Source organism: Numenius arquata, chromosome 7, assembly GCF_964106895.1.
Source record: "Numenius arquata chromosome 7, bNumArq3.hap1.1, whole genome shotgun sequence".
NCBI lineage: Eukaryota > Metazoa > Chordata > Aves > Charadriiformes > Scolopacidae > Numenius > Numenius arquata.
This window is the reverse complement of record NC_133582.1, coordinates 38,504,687-38,527,387: the sequence shown is the minus strand read 5'-3', so window position 1 is coordinate 38,527,387 and position 22,701 is coordinate 38,504,687. Positions and strand designations below refer to the sequence as shown.

The following is a 22,701-nucleotide window of genomic DNA, read 5'->3' as shown; positions in this document are numbered from 1 at the left end:
TTCCGTAAGTACATCTATTCTTAATAAGCATGACAAAAAGTATCCAATTCATACAGCCCCACATTTGTGAAGTAGCTACAGAGGGCTACACATTAGCCCTCCATTAAATTAATATTTTTCTTTAGTAATAAAGAGTTAAACATACTTTAAAGCAAATATTGAAAAGCAAATATTTAGTCTGTTTATCCTCTGGGAGGGCTTCCTCCTCTGAGATGAGGCAAGAATGTTATCAGTAAATTGGATAATCATGAACTGCTTAGCTGAGAAAAGAGGGTGGAAATATATTTTAAATTCTAATTTGTCCTTGAACAGCATCGAGCATGTTTCACATTTGTTACTAGATAACTTTCAAGCTCACTGTAATTTTGGGGAAATTGCTATTAATATGAAATTGCAGTTAATCCTCAGTGAAAAGAGACTTTAAAGATGTTGACCGACATTTGCTGCCTAATTAGATGGAAAACAACAAAAATTTCCAGCACATCTACAATCAGTATTTTAGCATGATGTTAGCCAAGAGGATTTTTGTCCAAAAACTACATCGGAAAACACCAAACACCCTACTCAGTAGTGGCCATTGCTCCTGAGATCTGCCCTAGTGAAGAACATAATGCTAAGCTTAAGATTTGTCAAAGACCAAGGGATGAAGCAGAATAAAAGATTTCTTTTTTTATGTCCTGCTATGTACTTTTCATAAGCTCATATGGGACATCGGGTGTTTTCAGATAAGCAATTTAAATGCATCTTCTTTGAAGCTAACCTTCTAGTAAGAACATTCTTTTTCTACTTAGAGTCTTTGTCTACCAGAGTATCGCTGTTATGTGGATAATTACATTACCACATAGCTGACAAAAGCATCATCTAGAAGGGAAATTATTTGGAGCTTCACCTTGTTGGGAGTTGCAGAAGCCATAAAATGAGGCAATTGGCAGAAATGCTCTTGCAAGAATAGAGCATTGCCATCATGTAGACTAAAATGCCTCCTCACAGTTGCTTGTTGCTGTCCTTAATATAGAAGGATGTATCAGAGAGCACTGATTTTTGTGGCTTACATGGAACGGTGCATGCTTTTTCTGCTTTGGTAATATGAATGCAAGTAAATACAACTTCAGCAATTATCTTCTCTAAACTGCCTAAATTTTAGTTTTCTAGGAATACACAATCTATAACTTTTTTCCCTTTTGACATAAGTTTGTCTTTCATGCTGAAGGATGCTGCATACACGTGGATCCTCGCCCTGACTTCTAATTCTGAAGACAGTCTCTGCAGTTGAAAATTGTGGTTACTTTGTAGTTTCCTCTATAACACGCAGGCAGTGACCTTGAAAATCTTGAAATATTTTGTTTTGACCACTAGATTATGTCGTGCTTAATAGAAGGGTTGGAAGCAAGCAAGCAAGGAAAAAAAAAAAAAAAAAAAAGGCGGCTATGTCTTCTCCCCACACCCTGAAACAATTCCACATTCCCAGCCAAGAGAGGAAGAGGCATACAGCTGGTATAATCCCTGAGCCAGCGCGAGCTACAATGTCATGATCAGTATGATACTCTTCCTCGGCAATCGCAAAAGAAAGGCTATAGATTTAACACACAGGAAGATCCCTCCAAGTGAGGATGGGATGTACTGATGAGGGAACTTGTATTTGCAGTGCTAATATTGCCTCTTTTTCTAGCTGCACCTCTCAGAAGTGTAGCGGTCTTTCATATCCCAAGATCTGTGGCACTTGAAACTCTCCAGACAGACTTTGTGCTGCCCCAGGTCTTTTTTTATTTTTTTTTTTGTGAAGCACGGGGATGAATTTTTAACGCTGCTGGTGGCTTGAAGAGCTCCATCATCAATAGGCTTGAAATGAGAGGCTGCTATGTGCAGCCTCATTTTGTTGTACCCCTTCGCCTTCCTCCGTAAGCCCAGGCACAGCATATGGGCATCATCGTGGGTTCATCTGCACATCCCTTACACTGCGAGGCGAGATGTTGTCTGTCTCGCACTTTGTTACAGCTAGCAACTGTGGGGAGGTTACGCTTGAGGTGCTTGGTCTGGTTTGCTCAATCTAGTCCCTCAACACGGCTGAGCATGGAAGTCCATTTTCCACTAATAACTTCTGGACAGGTGTCGTACTTTAACCCCAGCCGGCAAAGGCACTCACTCATTCCCCCAACAGCGGGATGGGGGAGAGAATTGGAAGAGTAAAAGTGAGAAAACTCACAGGTTAAGATAAAAGCAGTTTAATAAATAAAATAAAATATAATAACAATAACAATAAATAATTGTAGTGAAAAGGAAAATAACAAAGAGAGAGAAATAAAACCCAAGAAAGAAAAATGATGCAAACAAAATCATTTTCTCACCACCAACTGACCAATGCCCAGCCAGTCCCCGAGCAGCAGCCCCCCCCCCAACCTTCCCCCTAGATTTATTGTTGAGCATGATGCCATATGGTAAGGAATATCCCTTTGGTCAGTTGGGGTCAGCTGTCCCAGCTGTGTCCCCTCCCAACTTTTTGTGCACCCCCAGCCCACCTGCTGGCAGGGTGGCATGAGGAGCAGAGAAAGCCTTCACCCTGTGTAAGCACTGCTCAGCAGTAACGAAAACATCCCTGTATTATCAGCACTGTTTTCAGCACAAATCGGAACCATAGCCCCTTACCAGCTACTATGCGGAAAATTAACTCTATCCCAGACAAAACCAGCACAATGGGATAAACAGCCACTGAGAACGATGGGTCTCAAATGTCACTAGAAGGGAAGACACAGGAGGGTTTCTCTTGGAGAGCAGCAGATGAGCAATAATCTCTTATGAGCAGTTGTTTTCTGTAACAAGCTGATGACACGTTCTGGCAGATCGAACTGCTTAGCGGTGTTCTCCAAGGGCAGCAAACCCTTTGTTAGCTGAAACACAGTTTTTTTCTGAAGAGCAACAGAAAATTCAACACTTGAGACATTGATGGGGTTTGGGTGCATCTCTCACCCAATGATGGTGAGATGCTCTTTCAAAATGCCCCATCTGGAAATTTATGCTGTTTCTTAACCAAAGAATCAAAAATGAGCCTGAGTTCTTCTTGTCAAGGGTGAGACAGCACAAAGGCCAACGTAGAGAGGATCTGGATACCAGGTTTTATTAAAGAATCAGTGACATTACTTATTCTTTCTCACACGTACCAGCTCCCTCCCTCCCTCCCCACCAGAGTTTCATTCCCTAGGTCTCCCCTTCCCTGCAGGGAGGTCACTGCTGACCTGGGAAGGTTGGACAGAAAGTCATGTTGGTTCTTTCTGTGATGCTGTTTGCAGTTACTTGTCTTGGGTGCCACTAGCCAAGGTCCCTGGGCATCCCCTGACATTGATCTTCATGGCTTCCTCATCTCCAGGATCTTCCCCCATTTCCCAGACCTCTACCCAGGCCAGGATCTTTACCACCTTCTTTCTGGGCTCCCTTCTTCTTTCTGAGACCACTTCTTCCTTTCAGGAACTCATCTCTTGGCACGAGATCTTCATTCTGGATACCAAGCTCTGAGTTCCTCCAGTCTAAATAGTACATACGCATAAGAACGGCACTTCCAACCTAGATGATTCTATGATTCTATGATCAGGCTATTAACTAGGGGGTTGGTCGGTTGGTCTCCCGTCTCTTTATTAATTGGAGGATTTGGAATGCATCACTGTTGTTTAGTCAAAGTTTTGTCAAAATTTCCAAGCAGCCCATACTGGTTGCAGCTAGCAAGTAGCAGGCTCCTGTCTGAGAATCAAGAGTTCAATTTCAGACATTCACCCGTGCACATACACACAGTTATCATCTCCTGCCTATTCATGTTCACAATGTCAGCTATTTTTTGCCTATGACAGCTCCTAAATCTAAATACGTGTACTGACCCAGCTCTCTGTTAGTGAGATCCAGCAACATGCCAGTGCCTTCTGACACACTGCTGCTGGTTTTTTCTCCCATCCCCTCCAAATCGTGCCTTTGGTGACTTCCCACCAACAGGTCCTGTTGCAGTGGAAATCATTTTGCTAAAAGCAGGGTTATCTGATGGATTTTGCTAGACTTTTGGTGTAGGTCGTATCATTGTACAGGCCAGACAGTGGTAGCTACCAAACCTATTGCTACTCTTGTGGGTTTCCTTGTCTCTAATAGTGGTAACGTAATTATAGTCAACATCAATTAAGGCTTATGGACAACAAGCCACAAAGTCATGCTGGTGCAAACCAATATGTAGATGAGAAAAGCTATGGCTTGAGTTGGCTTGACTTGTTCCTGCTTGAATCCAGGGTGAATTCAGATAATGCAACTACTTTCTAACCATGGACAGTTTATGAGTGGTGCATTGAATTGTTCCTGTTGGTAGACAAAATCTTAGAAAGCAGATTTTTGGTATTTTTCGTTTAATGATTTAAATATGTAGAAATAGGATAGAATTTCAGCTTAATGTCCATATTTTTTCACTCCCCAGATTGACCCCCAGGCAAGTAGTACCCTTTTTGCATTGATGAACTGCAGAAAGTTCTGTAAAATCATTTGACAGAAGTTTTTCTTATTCATTTAAACGATAATTGATGTCACGTGGAAGAGTACTTGTAGGTGTGCTTTAGGCCAGCCCTGCTGGGTGTCAGGTAGTACATTCTCTCAAGTTGTAACAGTGAAGGCAGAGATTGCCTCTTTGAGCAGATGACAGTAGTAAACGAAATTGGTTTCCTGCCCAACTTGCATGATTTCACTGAAATCAGTAACTATTTCTGGAAAAAAAAGAAATTAAAAAAAAAATTGCGCTTGGGTTGAAAGGTTTCATTTGAATGTTTTTCTACACTTACCATTTCCTTTTTTTTTTGTTTTTAAAGCTGCTGTGGAAAAGAAACTAAAAGTCTTTGTTATAAAATGTGATTGTAAAATTCTGTAAAGACGCAACAAATTGTGACTAACTGTAAAAGTTACTTCCCTGAAAACCGATCCCACCAATCTGGTATAACTGCACAATTACTTATGGTGGTGCTCCGAATCGTCTCTAGTCTGAGCAAATCTTTCTGTCACTTATACCTGTAGCTTCTGATGAAGTTCCTCCTCAGCTACCTGTCATCCAAGGATAAAAAAAAATGGCTTTGGAGCAGAAGCCTGTGTGTGGCCGGATCCTGACCATGCACTAGATTTTAGGTGGAGACACATGTAGTTATCTTCTGTTGCTCCACTTTCCATCTCCATCACTAGCTGCAGTGAAACGGGCAAAAGAGGGAGGGAGAGGATTCGTGGCCACGGTGAGTCACATGTCAGCATTTCATGTCCGAGTCCCATCACTTCAGTCTGTGCTAACAAAGACCAGGAGCAACACCAAGAGGTTACGCTGATGTGGGAACGTTATTGCTACAGGAGGAAAGAGCCAAAAATCTCAGTAGGTTTGAACCAGCAGAAGGCCAGAGAACAACTAGCTATTTACATATCAGGGTGGGTTTTTTTCAAATGAAACCTTTTATAATCCTAATTGATTGTCCTAATATTCTGGCACATAGCAGCCTCTCATTTCAAGCCCATTGATGATGGAGCTCTGCAAGCAACAGGCAATGTTAAAAATTCATTAGCAGACCAGAGAGGATATTAAATTCCTTTACTGAGGGCAGATTGGTCTTTTGTTCTGTAACTCTTTTCCCACATTTTCAGCCAGCCCAGAGTCCCACTCTTCATTTCACAGCTTAGTTTCTGTTCAGCTATTGGCTTTCTGTTTTTCAGCTCCACTATCACAGTGGTAGAAGGCCCTTGAAAGATCAAGGTTTCAGCACATACAAGTGGCCGTACAAAATTCAGCTGCTTTTTCAAAGTGTCTCAAAACACACAAAAAAGGCTGTCACTGTATGGTTTTTCATTTCAACACATTTAAGAACACAGGTACAAATAACCTGAGCCTGCCAACGTGGAGATCTTCTTTGAAATCTGACTTTCATCGTGTTCATCTCAAGAAGAGTTACTGAACACACCATGTTTGCTAATATTATTGAGACCAAGATGAGCCATTGATCTCTGCTTGTCCTCCTTTGGGACACCACACCAGGTTTCATGTCTCCATAGTCCCTTGTCCCGTTCAGCTCTGGTACCACCATCATCTCTGGAGCAGTTCAGCATAACCTCGCAGAGGCAAGTCTATGCCTATCTTCTTTGAGCTATTTTCCTTCTCAGCAAAGTAATCTGATGCAAAGATCTATAAGCACAGGCAAAGCAGTCTAGAAAATTGTCTAGAAAAGTAGGTATTGAGATATCAGTGTCAGTTTGATTACAGCAAAGAATGTTGGATATGATTTATTGTGTTTGGTTTTTAGAGGACTGGGACCTTTTCTTTCAATAATAGTTAGCCGTTAGTTTATTTATCATGGTGTTCCAGCATCTTAATTAACATTTAGATGATCAAAAACCTAAGATGATATTTTAAGAAGTATGGAGGTGGATATTTCCTTTCAGGGCCAGACATTTATAGCGAAGCTACTGAATATGTGAAAAGTGCATTGCAAAAAAACCTCTTGTGGCCAAATTTTTCGGCACAGGGCAGTGAGTTTCATCCTCTTCAGATCACCAGACATCAAGAATGAGAATCACTTTTGCACCAAAATACAGGAAAAGCCGATTTGCATTTTAAGTAAGTCTCATTGTTCCTGAACCAGAGAATAAAAGGTCTGGCAGCATTGGAAGTTCTTTGTCAAGGAGTTACAGAGTTGATTTGCAAGAGAAATAAAGGCTTTTCCTCTTGCTGATATGTATGATTTAAAACCATGAAGTTAGAAAGGACTTTATCTTAGCAGGGATATTTTTCTTCTCTGTAACAGCCTTGAAGAAAAACTGCCTCAGTTTTTTTCTCAGCATGTTGTTTCTAAAGAAAACTATGTCACTAGGAAGTCAGTTCTAATTTTATGCACTGTTTTGTAGCCTGCCTACACACAAGCCAACTTTTCTTGCTATTTAAACATTGGATATTGTTATGGGGAAATTGGGTGGGGTAGGCACTGAAACAGACCCACACCTCTCAGTGATATATAATCTAAACTTTATTAATTTGGCAGGACAGGTACCATGTTGGATATCAAGCCCTATTCTACAGAACATAAATATAAAAGTCCCACCTTCTCCCCACACCTCATTTGGTTTTGACTGACACAAGGTGGACTCAGGGGAACGGGACACTCCAACCAGTCAAGGTGTCAGGTCCAGACCTGGCAGCTTTGTCCCAGATGAAGGAGTTCCTCCTCTAACTCACACGTGTTGTTGGATGTCCCTGTACAGTGTGCCCCCATCCTAAGGAGCTACTGATGTAACCTACCCACAACTCTGCACATTTTGAACTGTCAGATTTAACTGTAAAACAAGAAACAACAACAACAAAAAAAAACCTTACTGAAGAGTAAAATCTTTGAAGTCAATCCCATGCTGCCATTATTCATGAAAAATTTCCTAAATAAGATTTTTGCCTAGTTTTCTCTGTGTGTTTTGAACTTTTTCATCCTACATATCTGTTATTCATGCATAGAGTGCCTTTGCCACAGTGTTCAAATGAGTGTAGACTACCTAGTCTGGTCAAAAGAGAAGGGTAAAGTGCAATTTCATCTCCTTTAAAAAAGGAAAATTGATCCTTTTGAATCATCAAAATGACAATGCCAAGAGCTGCCATAATACATTTATCTGTGGGCCAGTTAGGAACAATACACAACAGACCACAAAAGTATTATGTCCTCTTTTAATTACTTTTTTGAACAGTCCATTCAGTCCTGTATTTAGAAGTGGAAAGTGCAATGTGAGGAATGCTAATAATCCTGGTGATTTTATATGAGGTGAATATTTGTGTATCAGTCAACACACCTGGCCACTGTGCATCCACCAACTTGAATTATCAGTCAGGCATCAGATGGCAATGACTCCCAGCGGCTGGCCATCTAGGGTGGCTGGGGAAATCTGGGTTCAGGCTTTGATGTATAGCTCACCTGATGAGCAGCTGAAGATCTGCACCTCTGTCCTCTCCACGATGGCAGCTGGGGCAGGCAAAGGGGTCCCAGCATCAGTTAAGAAAAAGAAGCAGGAGGGCATTAGGGCAGAGAAAGGGGGCAATTCCCGAGGTGGCAGTTGGCACCTGGGGAGGCTGAAGGCCAAGGAAGGGTAAGCAAAGGGATGCCCAGCTCATCCTTCAAAACATAATGATTTGGGGGAATTAAGCCCACGTTTTTTAACTTTAAAGGTGTGGATGTGCTGCGTAAAGGATGCCATCCTCTGATCTACCCACATCTCTTGACTGAAGCAGAGCAGGGGAAGGAGGAGGGCAAGCGCTTGGCAGGAAGTAGCCATAGAGGAATTTCAAAGAGTAGTCTCCCTTTCAGCGTCAGAGCTTTTACGTAAAAACAATTAATTGTTGAAGACAGGCATGAGAGAAGAGGTTGTGCAAAGGCTTAGAGATGACTGCAGGGGCACCAGTGGCATTTCAGGGTCTTTTCTTTCTCCTTCTAAGGTGATATCCTAAACCGTTCACTGCTACGATACTGGCCCAGCTTGCTTAAAATTCTCCATTTCCCATAAATTCTGGCATGAAGACAGCTTTCTGGTGACAATTGCAAATGTGCTTGGGCAGAAAGGGGCAAGAGACTCATTATTTTTATCAGCCTCCTACAGCAGAAGTTGAACTTCTATGGAAAATATGTAATTTTAAGTGTATTTATTTATGAAAGTTTTATATCAAAACAATTTCTTACTGGCAGTTCCTCTCAGTGGGAACAATAAAAAATAGTGGTTAAGTCATAGCTGGCTTAGCTGTATCTGTATGTCTCTTTCCCTTCTTCTTTCTCTTTTATAGACCTGAATCTTTTTATCCTCTCTTTTTCTTTTTTTTTTTCACTTTAGTATAAGTGCTTAATATAGTTGTCTATATACAGTCAGTAAAATGTCATGTTGTTACCAGCGTTTAGAGTTTTCTTTCAAATTTCTCCAAGCTGTAGGGTTTGTTCTCCCTCTCTAGCTATTAATCTTGCATTGAGTCTTGAAAGAACAGGCAAAAAACCACCAGCCAACAGTGCTGCAGCCGTAGCCGTGCTGGCCAAGAGGATGATAAAGGTTCCCTTCGCGTGTGTGACAAACATAATTCTCATTTGCATTCCTTAGGATAAATGTAAAGTTCCTGAAATGCAGAGTAGAATTACTCTTATAGGAAGGACAGGCATAAGGACTTGGAATCAAATTCTGCCCGATCTCTTCTGTCTCTCTCTGCCTCCGAATCTTTTCCATTCACCTATGTTGAGGTGTTCTGTTTCCATTTAGGCTTCCTCCAAAAAAGGCTTAGATTTACAAAAAGTGATGCAGAGTGTCCTTTTGGTAGTATTTCAGGTCAGATTATCAGAACAGTTTAAGATTCAATTTTCCGTGGCTGTTCTGGAAAACCTAGCCACTGGTTTAGATATTCAAATGGGAGCTGACCCAGTCGTAGAGTATTTCTAGCAAGGCGTTATTAAACATGACCTTCTTCTCAAAACAATGCGTCCTTCCAGTGCCGGGTGTCTGGATGCATTAGCTGGTATATGAAGAAAATGACTGTGGCAGAACCTCATTTGTAAGTTTATTTAAGAGCTACTCAGGTATCCTGACATGAAATTTCCTCATTTGCTTCCAGTGAAATGCTGTTTCTTTTGTCAGTTTTGGCTTTTTTGTTTACAAAAGGACAAACAGCCAGCCTTCACAGACTATGAGATAATTATTTAATAGATACATTAATACATAGGACACAGAGGACATATGTGCAAATGTATGTGTGCGTTTTCCTACATGAATTTCATTGCTACATTGACAGTTATGTTTATAGGCTACATGTCAGCTAAACATGTCCAGTACTTTCCGTTCTAAACCCCAGTTTTAGCAGTTTTTTACAACTGAAATGCCAGCATCTGGGCCAGATAGTGCTGTATTCATGACACCTCTGACAGTTTTGCCCATTAGTCCTTCAAATGGGAGCCATCCCATGCAAGTTTTTGCAAACGTGTTCATAGAATTGTAGAATTGTCCAGGTTGGAAGGGACCTTTCAGATCATCTAGCCCAACCATCAACCTAACTCTGATAAAAACCATCACTAAACCATGTCTCTAAGCACTATGTCAACCCGGCTTTGAAATACCTCCAGGGATGGGGCCTCAACCACTGCCCTGGGCAGCCCAGTCCAATGTGCAATAACCCTTTCCGTGGAAACATTTCTCCTGATATCCAATCTGAACCTCCCCTGGGGCAACTTGAGGCCATTTCCTCTTGTCCCATGGCCTGGGACTTGGGAGAAGAGACCGACCCCCCCTGGCTACACCCTCCTTTCAGGGAGTTGGAGAGAGCGAGAAGGTCTCCCCTCAGCCTCCTTTTCTGAGGAGAGCAACGAAGCTGGTGAAGGGCCTAGAGAATAAATTGTACAAAGAGTGATTGAGGGAGCTGAGACTGTTTAGTTGGAGGAAGAGGAGACTGAGGGGTGACCTCATCACTCTCTATAAGTACTTGAAAGGACACTGTAGAGAGGCTGGTGCTGGTCTCTTCTCACAAGCAAATAGTGATAGAACAAGAGGGAATGGATTCAAGCTGCAACAGGGTAGGTTTAGACTGGACATTAGGAGGAAGTTCTTCACAGTAAGAGTGATCAGACACTGGAACAGGCTGCCCAGGGAGGTGGTTGAGTCACCATCCCTGAATGTGTTTAAGAGTTGCTTAGATGTTGTGTTGGGGGATATGGTGTAGGGAAGAACTTTGTAGAATAGCGTTAATGGTTGGACTCGATGATCCCAAGGGTCTTTTCCAACCTGAATGATTCCAACCTATGATTCTATGATTCTCCAGGCTGAACACCCCCAGCTCCCTCAGCCTCTCCTCTCAAGACTTATTCTTCATACTGCAAGGCATAAAGAGACAAAGGCAGTGAGCCCACAGGAAAGCCCATGAGGCTATTAATCACATTGTCTTTGGAATTAGGCTAATATGGTACTCAAGAGGTGATGCTTAATGACACACACTAACTGATGAAAGTAAAAAAGAAATATTGAATTGAATAAAGCTGCCCATTGATTGAGCACTGTCCACCCTGTTCAGCGATTGAAGTAAAATAAAAACAATGACAAACACATCCCTGGATTGCAATCAAAAAGTAACTGAGCAGAACCTTTATTCTAGCATGCTCAGCATTTAACAATTTGATTAATTAACCTTAGTAAGGGTCTTTGGAGAAGAGGTTGAGAGGGATGATTATTCTTTGAAGGTAATAACAAAAAGTCCATCAAAGCTGTTAGTCTACTCCCCCTTTGAATGAAAACCAGAGAAAAAAAGTAGTTTGGATACTCCAAGTTTAGCTTAATTGCCAAGCCTTTATTTGCTGTATTTCTGATCCACCACAAATTGAAATGGTTCCGGGTGGGCTAAGACATTTCAGTGAGTACTTTAAACCAGTAGCTTCCAGCTGTGCCTTAAGGTTGGTGTAGGAGAATATCTGCTCGTGGTAGGCTGCAATCAGGCTGTCAGCTATTGAGGGGGGCAGGAAGCAAACAAGAGAGAGATGGTCAGGCTTGCAGGTCACCAGAGTATGTTTAACAGAAGTATCTGAGGAGAATGTTTTAGTGTCCCAGACTTCACTACTTCTGCAGGAATACTGCCCCTTCCAGACGCTGCTGTGGCCGTCTCAAACATAAAATCTCTCCTTAATCTTCCCCTTCCTCATGCTTCGGTCTACAGAGAGACTAACCGAGTGGGAATAAGCACACCACAGAGAGGCTTTCAACTTCAAACAAGCCCTGGTACCCTATGGCAGATAAGCGATACGATACAAATTCCCCACTGTGGTGCTGTTGTTATTACTGTTATTATAGTATTGTATAATATTGTAGTAATAATAAAGTACTATAGGCTACCCGGAGAGGTGGCGGAGTCTCCTTCTCTGGAGATATTCAAACCCCGCCTGGACACGTTCCTGTGCAACCTGCTCTGGGTGGACCTGCTTTGACGGGGGTTGGACTAGATGATCTCCAGAGGTCCCTTCCAACCCCATATCATTCTGTGATTCTGTGGTGATGATGATTGTCATCATTACCGTTTTTCACTTGTAGCCATTAATACCACTTACTTTCTATGTTTAATGTGTGTCAAGACAAAATTCGTAGCTTTCTTATGTGCTCTGGGGGAATTTAACACATTGATACAGCCTCTGCCGCTACTTTAGGTGCAGTGAAATGCCTCTCTCACGCTGGCATGGCTGTAGGACTCTCACCCTACTCACTCGGCTTTACGCAACTTAGATGCCTGCTTCCAGCTGTGCTGTGAGGATGGCATAGGAGAATATAGGCGGAACATTCTCTGCCTGCTTTTCCCCCATTTCAAACTACCAGGGTGCCTTCCAAAACCAGCCCCATTCAGGCAACTGCAAAGTCAGCGAGCTTGCTTACACGGGAGGCCAAAAGCTGATGCAACGTGTCAAACCCTGTCTCATTTATGCAACACATGAAGGATGCCCAGGTGATCAGGCCCAGCCAGCACGGGTTCACGAGGGCAGGTCCTGCTTGACAAACCTGATCTCCTTCTATGACAAAGTGACTCGCTTGATGGATGAAGGAAAGGCTGTGGATGTTATCTACCTAGACTTTAGCAAGGCCTTTGATACAGTGTCCCACAGTATTCTGCTGGAGAAACTGGATGCTCATGGCTTAGATGGGTATACTCTCTGCTGGGTTAAAAACTGGCTGGAGGGCTGGGCCCAGAGAGTGGTGGTGAATGGAATGAAGTCCAGGTGGCGACCGGTCACGAGTGGTGTCCCACAGGGCTCGGTACTGGGGCCAGTTCTCTTCAACATCTTTATCAATGATCTGGACGAGGGGATCGAGTGCACCCTCAGTAAGTTTGCAGATGACACCAAGTTGGGTGGGAGTGTTGATCTGCTGGAGGGTAGAGAGGCTTTGCAGAGGGACCTAGACAGGCTGGCTGGATGGGCTGAGACCAACGGAATGAGGTTCAATAAGGCCAAGTGCCGGGTCCTGCACTTGGGTCACAACAACCCCAGGCAGCGCTACAGGCTTGGGGAAGAATGGCTGGAGAGCTGCCTGGCAGAAAAGGACCTGGAGGTGTTGGTCGACTGTCGGCTGAACATGAGCCAGCAGTGTGCCCAGGTGGCCAAAAAGGCCAACAGCATCCTGGCCTGTATCAAGAACAGTGTAGTGAGTAGGACCCGAGAGGTGATCGTCCCCCTGTACTCGGCACTGGTGAGACCCCACCTCGAGTACTGCGTCCAGCTTTGGGCCCCCTACCACAGGAAAGACATTGAGGTGCTGGAGCAGGTCCAGAGAAGGGCAACGAAGCTGGTGAGGGGTCTGGAGAACAAGTCTTACGAGGAGAGGCTGAGGGAGCTGGGGTTGTTCAGTCTGGGGAAGAGGAGACTGAGGGGAGACCTTATCGCTCTCTACAACTACCTGAAAGGAGGCTGTAGAGAGGCGGGGGTCGGTCTCTTCTCCCAAGTTACAGATGATAGGACAAGAGGCAATGGCCTCAAGTTACGCCAGGGGAAGTTCAGGTTAGATATTAGGAAATATTTCTTTACTGAAAGGGTTGTCAGGCATTGGAATGGGCTGCCCAGGGAGGTGGTTGAGGCACCATCCCTGGAGGTATTCAAGAGAGGAGTTGACATGGTGCTTGGGAATATGAATTAGTGTTGGGTGGTGTGGTGGTGTGTGTGGTTTGTTTGTGGGTGTTGTGTGTTTTTTGGTTTTTTGTGGGGTTTTTTTTTTTTTTTTTTTTTTTTTTTTTTTTTTTCCCATTGGTTGGACTAGATGATCTTAAAAGGTCCCTTCCAACCTAGGTGATTCTGTGATTTACGCCGATACTGAATGTGAGTCTGGTCTTCTCCATAACGTGACCTGTGGCTGTGCCTCAGTTCTGAATCTCAGGAACTTTTGGGTCAGATACATTGCCAATATGTAGTTGTCTAATCTCTAGCGTGCAGTTTTGAAATAGCTTAACCATGATTCCCTGAGGAGGTTTGACTTAATGTGATGGAGATCAGAAACTGAAAAAGAAAGAACTATCCTGGGGAAAAAAAGAAAATGTGCCTTGCAGAAATGCCATTTTCAGAGCTTGAGATATGGTAGTTAAGTGTAAATACACAATAAATGCTGCTTCTTTAAGCCCTTTAGTTTTTCCTCAGTGGGAGACAGGGAGATACATGCAATTTATGTCCAAACTGCCTAGTCCCGCAGTAAACCAAGTAGTTAGAAATGACAATGAATTAAAGACAGAAGCTCTTGGTAGTTACAGGGAGTTTCATTTTGGCTTACAAAGACTTCTTGTAGACTCAAGTGTGTGAGGGAAATACTTTTCCTCTTTATGAAGCCACTACTTACCTACCCACAGGTAACAAATGGCATTCAGCAATAGTGCTGCTCTTTTGTAATTTATTGTCTTACTCGTTTTCACGTGACCACAGATTTCTGTTTTGAAGAAGAAGTTGGGTTTTGATTCTGGAAAGTGGCACAGATACTTTGCATTCATTTTGCACATCATTTGGATGCACAGTTCTGTTGAGAAATGGGTATCTTCTGTCCTCACATGGCCATAACACGTAAGGACCAATATCCACCTTGTGATGTTAACACTATAATGGCTGGAGAAGCGTAACGCAGCCAGCAGAGAGGACTGTGAGACTGACTGCCTTTTCAGCTGAGTCTCAGGAGTAACTTGGAAAAGCAGGTAAGAGTTATGCCAGCATGAGAGGAGAATTAGACCCAGTGTAAGCACTGACACTAAATACATACTGTATAGGCAAAGTATGATGTCGTTTCCCTTTTTTTTCATTCTGCCCTATAAATACTATATAAAAATGTGGAGGAAGTCCTGTTTTCTCGCTGTGTCAGTTGTTGACCATCAGGAAGGGTGATTCAGCATTTCAGCATGAGCAATAAGAGCAACAAAGCTGCAGAAGTCGATATTGGTTTGAGCACGTGCTATTGAACAAAAAAGCTATAACTGAAAAAAATCCTCACAGCATAGTAATCCAAGTGCAACCACTCAGAAAAAAAAAATCAAACAGGGGCATGTTCTCCTAGTAAATCATGTATTTACTAGGAAAAAAAAAAAAGATAGGAATGAGGCTAGACGTCTGCGCAGTGAAGCGCTGTACATCAGCTCAGCCGAGAGAGGCTGGGCAGGCAACAAAGCGGGGAGCAGACATTGACCCCATGGCATGGGAGTCCCCGGGGTGCGCCCCATACCCAACCCCATTCACTCCCCATCTCTCCAGCAGTCTCAGTAGGAAGGCGGGGAGGATGTCAGCTCCCTGTCCTACAAGAAGCGCGCAAGTGAAGCGTCTGAGCCTGTCTCAGACAAGGGCCCTCCCCGCCCTGTCTCCGTCAACTTGCCTCTGTCTGGCTTGAAAGTGGCCACTTCAGGGACCTCTTCCCCTGAAAGAAGTGGTGCTGTCAAGGCTCGGGTTCTGTCACCAACCTGATGAGCCCTTCCCTGAAGTGCTTCTTTCAGACCTAGCGTTTCACTAAACGAAGTCAGCAGCATGTACATGGTGTTGACTACTCAAATAACCCAAGAGCTACACAAGTACTTTCAGATGCAAGATCTTTCTGACTAATATTCCTATCGTGTCTGACTAATGAGGGCTGGTTAAAATGTCAAGAGTTTTGGGGGGGGTTTTTTACTACCTCGTTTCTTACTCACTCTCACGGTAGATGATAATGAACTGACACGTTGTTTACTCATTCCTTTAATACAGTCCTGTAGGGATAAAAGCGACGCTACAGCTTAACTGCTTCTGCATAGTTTAGGAAGTCTTTTGGGTGTATGAATAAGAGTGACTGTTCCTGCCTGGAAGCAAACAGACTTGGCTCTGTCATTTAAGAGTAGGTCCACATTGAAGATAATGCAGAACTACTGTTGCCCGAGTGGGAGAAGTCTGCTTCTGTAAGACAAAATTTCTCCTGAAGCTCCCCTACCTACGGCACTGAACTTTTCCGCTGCCAGGGGAGCAAGGTCAGACCCATGGCATCCTCGCTGCCCCGCTCAGAGACGTGCAAGGAGCCCTTCTTGCTCCTCTGAGCACTGACCCAGAGAGGTCAGTGTCACCCAGCAGTTCCTGGGTGCACGGGTGGGCAATGGTAGGGGAGCTGGCTTAACCCTCTCACACACCCCTGGAGCCACAAACCCCTCTCACCCAAAAACCCTGGCCCTCTACTGATTGCCTGGCTCCCCAGGGCAGCTCCAGAGCCTGGGTGCTCCTTCAGTGGCTCCCTCAGCCACGCATGGCTCTCATGCCAGACCATTTCAAAATAGTAAAGGGATTTTGCTTGATGTTCATGAGGCAGAGATGTTACTGACAAGACTATCATACAACAAAGCACAATCCAATATATATCTAAAGGCAGTAATAGCCTAGGGAAGAGCCTGGGGAGAAATGCCTAAAATGAAGAGGCTGTAAAGAAAATGCATGTATAAATGTATATAAAAAAAAAAAGTAGGCAAGGCAGAGAACGCTGTCAATATTTACTCTGCTGCAACTGACCTCCCTGTCAGTTCTTTCAGGTCATTTGTTAAATATATGGAAACTATTGATTTTTCTCTAATTAAATCGTTTCCGTGCATTTCACAGGGACAAACGCTAAGCATGGACTGCGCTGTAAGGCGTGTAAGATGAGCATCCATCACAAGTGTGCAGACAGTATCGGACAACAGCGTTGCATGGGCAAGCTGGTGAGTGAGCAGCTCGGGGCAGCGGGAGGCACCAGCCTGTGCTGGAGCCACTTACGTTGTGTGTGTGACTCCCCGGCTGGTATTTATCTGGTGCATTAACAGAACTGACACCAGGTCACTTTACTGAGGCGGAAAAAGTCAAGTCAGGTGGTGCCCTATTGTTAATTTGGGCAGTTGCTACGACTCAAAAACCCAAACAGAAATGAAACACGGATCTGCTCTGTTTTGTGGCTGTGAAAATACAGTTATATAATCCAAATTTAGCTAAATGACAAAATTAATTCCTTTGATTTAAACGGTACTTGTTGTGGTGTAAATCTCCCAAGGAATGCTATAAATTAGTCAAAATATATCAGTGGAGTTTAACAAATGAAAAATCTTTCAAATTACATTTTATTCTTTTTTTCCACTGTTAGGACTTGAAGAAAACCCATAATTTATCTTAAAAAGAAAACCAAAGGACATTTCACAGTGAGACACTACAGAGTTTGAAGCAATCTCTCAGTAGGAGAGTCTGGGAGGAGACTCGCCCCTGTTATGGACACAGCACCTTAGTGCCTAGGTCACCTTTGAGCTGCAAGCTCTCATTATTGACAGAGGCAGGACACTGCGTTTGAGAGGATTCTAACCGAACTTGATGTCTTCTATGGCAATATGGTTCTTTTGGATACTTTTGGAAAAGGAACTTGGAAAAATGACCATTTGGAATGTGAAAACTGAATACATATATTCACGTTGCAGGTGTTCTCAGAGTTGTTGCAACCTGAAGGCACCTGAGACAAATATGAGCTAAAACCAAACAGTTTCACTGTGCCAAATGATTAAAAAATGCAAGCATTGCAAGCTAGAAAACCCACCTTTCACTGGAAAGGTCTTTTTTTCTCCAAGAGTATTCAGTGAAAGTGATTATTATTTATACACCTGAGGCAAATTTTCATGCATTTACACCATAAAAGTAGCCCTGGTGTGAGGCATTCCGATATAGGAAGCTGAGCTGTGAAGAGATGAATGGCCTCATTGCAAGCCTTGGACAAGCCAAATATTAAATCACGTGAATTGTTTCACACGTTTCTTGATTCCAGCTTCAGCTCTTGTGGTCACTAGTTTACAAAAGCAGAAAAGTAGATGCCAACTTTACATCAGGAAGTCATCCAGCAAAGTCATGGGAGTTTTATGAGCTCATGCTGTGTCCGAATCTGGTTTGGGGGCGAACCAAGGCTGGAGAATCTGGAATTTATTCCCGTAAGAAACTAAGAAACTAAATTTATCAATCCCCTCACTCCTTCTCATTTTATAATGCAGCTTATTAGCAAAATAACTAGTTTTCCACTGGTTTTTGATGTATGCTGAACGTAGAAAGTATGCACATCTCCATGAGGCTTTTCCACTTCTCACTGTGGCTAGAAGTTCTCACCGCCTGCAAAGATTAGAAATCTGAAAGACCATCTGTGGACCCCTAATAACTTGAAGGGCATTTTCAAATACTTAGATGTTAGTACCTTCATTTTGAGTACTCAGCCTTTGCCTGAGGTATTTGCTAGCTGAGACAGTAAATAGAGAGGCAACAGGAAATGTTTAACCTTCTAAGAATGGTTTTTAGAGTGATATAGGGCAGTGTTATTGGCTATATTGTGGTATTCTTTAATGATATAGCTTGAATTGTTATAGTGCACTTCTCTACAGATGTACATTGAGGGGACATCTGGTCACAACTTGGGGAGTCTTTTGACCTTACAAGCCAAAAAAGCAGTGGAAGCTGCAGTCAGTCAGCAAAAAATCTTAGAAAAACCTATAGAAAGGCTCTAAATTCCTTAGGTTTCACAAGTGCATACGTGGGAACATGAGGATTTGGAGTTAGGGTGGGAAAGGATAGTTGCATGTTTAGCAAATGCAAAACAATGCAAATTCACATTACATAAGAAGAAAGGGAGAAGGAAACTTCCCAGAATCTCTAATGATTCAGCACTTCTGCTGCGATTAATTAGTGCTGCTTTTCTGTAAGACAAAAGAAAAAGGGGAGCTGAAAATGAGCCCCTCCTTCCACATAAATAGGGGAAATTGTTTCTTTCCAGGAGAAAAATCAAAGAATTCCCTGATCTCTAAACCCCACAGTGACTGAACAACAGGAGGCAAATTTCCAGCCTTGCCACGCTATCAGGCCATTAGCCGAAGAACTGGGGTTATTTCTACGGCGTCAATCATGGCAGCAGTGCACTTCACTTTTTTTTTTTTTTTGCTTTCTCTCCCTCCAGCCAAAGGGATTTCGACGGTACTACAGCTCGCCACTACTCATTCATGAACAGTTTGGCTGCATCAAAGAAGTGATGCCTATTGGTAGGTTTTGGTTGCTTTTCCATTCAGTCTCCCTTTGGCAGTGCTCTGCAGGAGCAGCAGCAGACTTCCAGTGGTGGTATTTACCCTCAGCAGCCTTCCAGCTCCTTTCGGTGACTGGATGTCCTTCTACCATCTCAGGAAAGGATCACTTCAAAGATACAAAGCTGGAAGAGGAGAGGGTGTGTTTATTGTGCCTTTCACTCAAAACCCCATACATATAACCTCTTAGCAATCCCCCTGTTTATAAAAATAACTACCTGAGATCCAGGTAGGAACTTAAGAGGGTAGAAACACTAGAATATTGAGGTGAAAGTCTGAGCTGGGAAGAACCAGATAAAAGATGGAGAGATCAAAACAGTGGGAGGCTTTCAAACCACTAGTCTGGCTTTTGGGGGACGTTGCTAGGTTCCTGTCCTTTTCATCCACACTTCTTACTTTCCTCATACGTTTCCTTATTGACCATGTCTACACATCGTCTGAGTATTTACAAAACCAGATTTTGCTCACTGTAATATCAAATTCCTGAAAAGAAATACTTTGAAATGGAGAAGTTGAATTGATTCTGGAAAATATTTCTCCCCAGCAGTACTCCGACAAGCCAAGCCTAGCAGTACAAAAAAATGAAAGCCAAAACTAGGCAGTCAGCTTAAAATGACTCGTCTGAGGACATTTACTTTGTTGTTTTCAGCAGTTAAAAAAACCTCCATTAATTACATGGACTTTGTCTAAGCTTCTCTTTCTAAAAACATCCGCCTTTTTTGTCAGAATTAATAGAAACATTTTGAACAAACTCTAGCTAAAAAATGAAATGTGCTCTGCTCTCATCAAAATTCAAAATCAAAATTCAAAATGAGAAGAGTATGATCTTTATTGGAGCAGAGAGGCAGCAGAAAACCGCTAGCAAAAGCCAATCCCACTAAGTTCATCAAACGCTTTTTATCAGGATAGTCTCTCCACTTGTGTCTAAGCATACACCCCAACATGTGGGTAGATGCAGGTGTTTCTCCAAATGGAGCAGGAACGTGACCAGAAATATCTTCAAGGGATTGATGCATGTTTTGCTTCTTCTTTTGCAGCCTGCGGAAATAAGGTTGACCCTGTGTATGAAACTCTACGCTTTGGGACTTCCTTAGCCCAGAAAACCAAAAAGGGCAGTTCTGGAAGTGGGTCTGACTCTCCCAACAGAAACTCTGTAAGTATGCCACATTTTTCCTTCCGTTTTGTTTCTGGAGAAGCAACAGATACTCATTCACGGGAGTTTGCTTCAGAGTTCACAAAACTTGTATTTCAAACTGAAAAAAAAAAAAAAAAGAATCTCACTCTCAGCTTCCAAAATGAGACCAGAAAACACATGATTTTTGCAAACTCAGGTTTTAAGTATCTTTTAGATGACTCTTGAGAAAAAGAGAAAAAATACAAATTAAATTAATAATCCTTTATTGAATTGGAAAAGTAAGTTATATTATTTGGATTTTGCATTTATGCGTAAAAGGGGAACAGAGATATTTAACTGTCATGGTGGAGTAGGTGCATCCTGCCTGTTGTTGATGGTGGGCATTTACCCTTCATACAAGTGGTAATGACAGGTTGGAGTCCTCAGAGCCTGGATTTAAAAGTACAAGCCCAGGCAAGATTAAGCCACTGCTACTGCAACAAGGCAAAGGACTGGCACCTCCACCCCTGCCCAGCATAGACTCAGAAGGGAGGTGACACAGATTCGGGCTCCTCTCTACAAAACCCAAATAAAGGTAGGTGTGCTCAGCTTTTGTATCCAGACAGGGAGATTTTCACCTTCATGTTAATCGTTGTTATCACTCTCTCCAATCATAAAAGTCACTTTCTTCAGGACCATGGCAGAAGAGCTGGAGAAGGACAAGGGAAATTACAGTTCCTTTAGCCCCTGCCTTTGCTAAAACCATACCTAGTAGAACAAGAAATTGGCTGTTTCTTCCTTACAGGGATTGTTATTTCAACAGTACTGGGACCCATTAGTTCAGGAGCTCATTCATGGTGTTGAAAGAACATTTCAATCCCTCATATCCCAATCAATCCCTCAATCTCATAAACAGGCACTTAAGCCTATGCTTGAGACTCTCTTTTTTTTCCCAAGACGTCCTCCCCACTTCCCCTTCCCCTGCAAAAAAACCCACTAAATCTCACCTGAATACACTGGAGGCTAAAGCTGATTGTCATGTCTAAAAATCAGACCCACGTTACCTGACAATCTCTCCTGCACTTGCCTCATAATAAAAATCATCAGGGACAGAGACATAATGAGACTTGATCTCCAGGCCTCAGAACAAATACTTATATGTTGAATTTAAAGTTGTGCTAATGTCTGTTTATCTTTGGTACAGCGTTTCCCTGACACTTAAATGCATGCTCACTCACATGGCTGAACTGTAACCTCAGGTGGTATACATGGCCTCTAAACAGATGTCCATTTGTGTCAGATGGGAAAGAAGACAGACAAATTTAAACAAGAACTAAGTGAAATCTGAAAGGGAGTTATTAAATAACATGTCCTCTATTCACCCTTGTTTGTGCCTTAAAAGGAATTTCGTCATTTCCATTCTTTTTTTTCAAACACAAAGTGACTCTACCACCTGTCGCATTGTGATTACAGTTCTTTCTTTCAATTATTTAATTTACTTTGAAACAGAAGTTCTACAAATGTAATTATTGCTTTCTAAATCAATAAAGCATTCTGTTGAATTGTGAATGACAACTCAAGTGTAGAAATCACGAATGCTGTGTCAGCTTGCCCTAGGGAGCTGATCATAACTAGGTAGGGTGTGGGTGTAGAATGAGGAACGCAAGTTCATTATGGGAATTTCTCCAGGGTATTGAGGCTGAGAAAGAATATAACACGTGTCAGCATACAGAAAATAAGAAAACATTAGAAAGCTGAATAAACAGGCACGTGAAACCATAACTTCTGCCGGTGCAAGCCTGTGGATTGAGACAAGGATGAAAACCAGCGGCAGACACAACACTGATCCAAATGATGGGGCCATGGATCTTTACAGCTGTGATGTGTGACTGGTGACCAGAGCAGGGACATGACACAGAGCCCTTAGAGCCTGGGTAAAAATGCACCAGAGCATGTTTTAGAGACATGGTTTAGTGATAGTTTTTAGTGATAGGTTGATGGTTGGACTAAATGTTCTTAAAGGTCCCTTCCAACTTGGACAATTCTATGATTCTATGTGAGCTAGCAGCACAGGTGCAGTTAATAACGAGTAGGGGCTAAAATCTAGCAGCACTTCCATGCTGCTCTGCTCCTCTCAAAGCAGAAGCAGCAATGCAGCTGTGAGGCTCACAGCAGCACATGGGTTTGGTGGTTGGGCTGTGCCCCAGTCCTGGGAGCTGTGGAGTTCTTCAAGGTTCTGCCGTGCCACCGAACCAGGGACACCAGGGACATGGTGACACCCAGGATCCTACTTCGCCTGGCAGGTGGTGTCCAAGCTGTCAAAGGGTTAGCTCTGGGTCAGAGCTGAAGGTAGTTAAAAGCAAAGTCAACTCTCCTAGGAGCCGTGCCTTGGCTCTACAGCCATGAAGCTTCCAGGACTGCAGTTCGTGTCTCTGCCCAGGGTAGAGATAGCTATCTTCTTCTGAACTAGCCAAGGTATTTTTAACATGGCTGAGCAGTGTGGATGCATCCACTGTGA

General features: G+C 42.9%; 1 protein-coding gene across 2 annotated transcripts in view; it reads left to right on the top strand.

Annotated features, from left to right (window-relative positions):
• Positions 1–22,701, top strand: part of STAC (SH3 and cysteine rich domain) — a 78,814-nt gene that overhangs the window by 34,069 nt on the left and 22,044 nt on the right. The window contains exons 3-5 of one of the 2 annotated variants that reach the window (XM_074150756.1): positions 16,596–16,696; positions 18,949–19,030; positions 20,107–20,222. In XM_074150756.1, coding sequence (XP_074006857.1) covers positions 16,596–16,696; positions 18,949–19,030; positions 20,107–20,222 — 299 coding nt within the window. The remainder of the gene's footprint in view (positions 1–16,595; positions 16,697–18,948; positions 19,031–20,106; positions 20,223–22,701) is intronic. The other variant, XM_074150757.1, reaches the window with a different exon arrangement.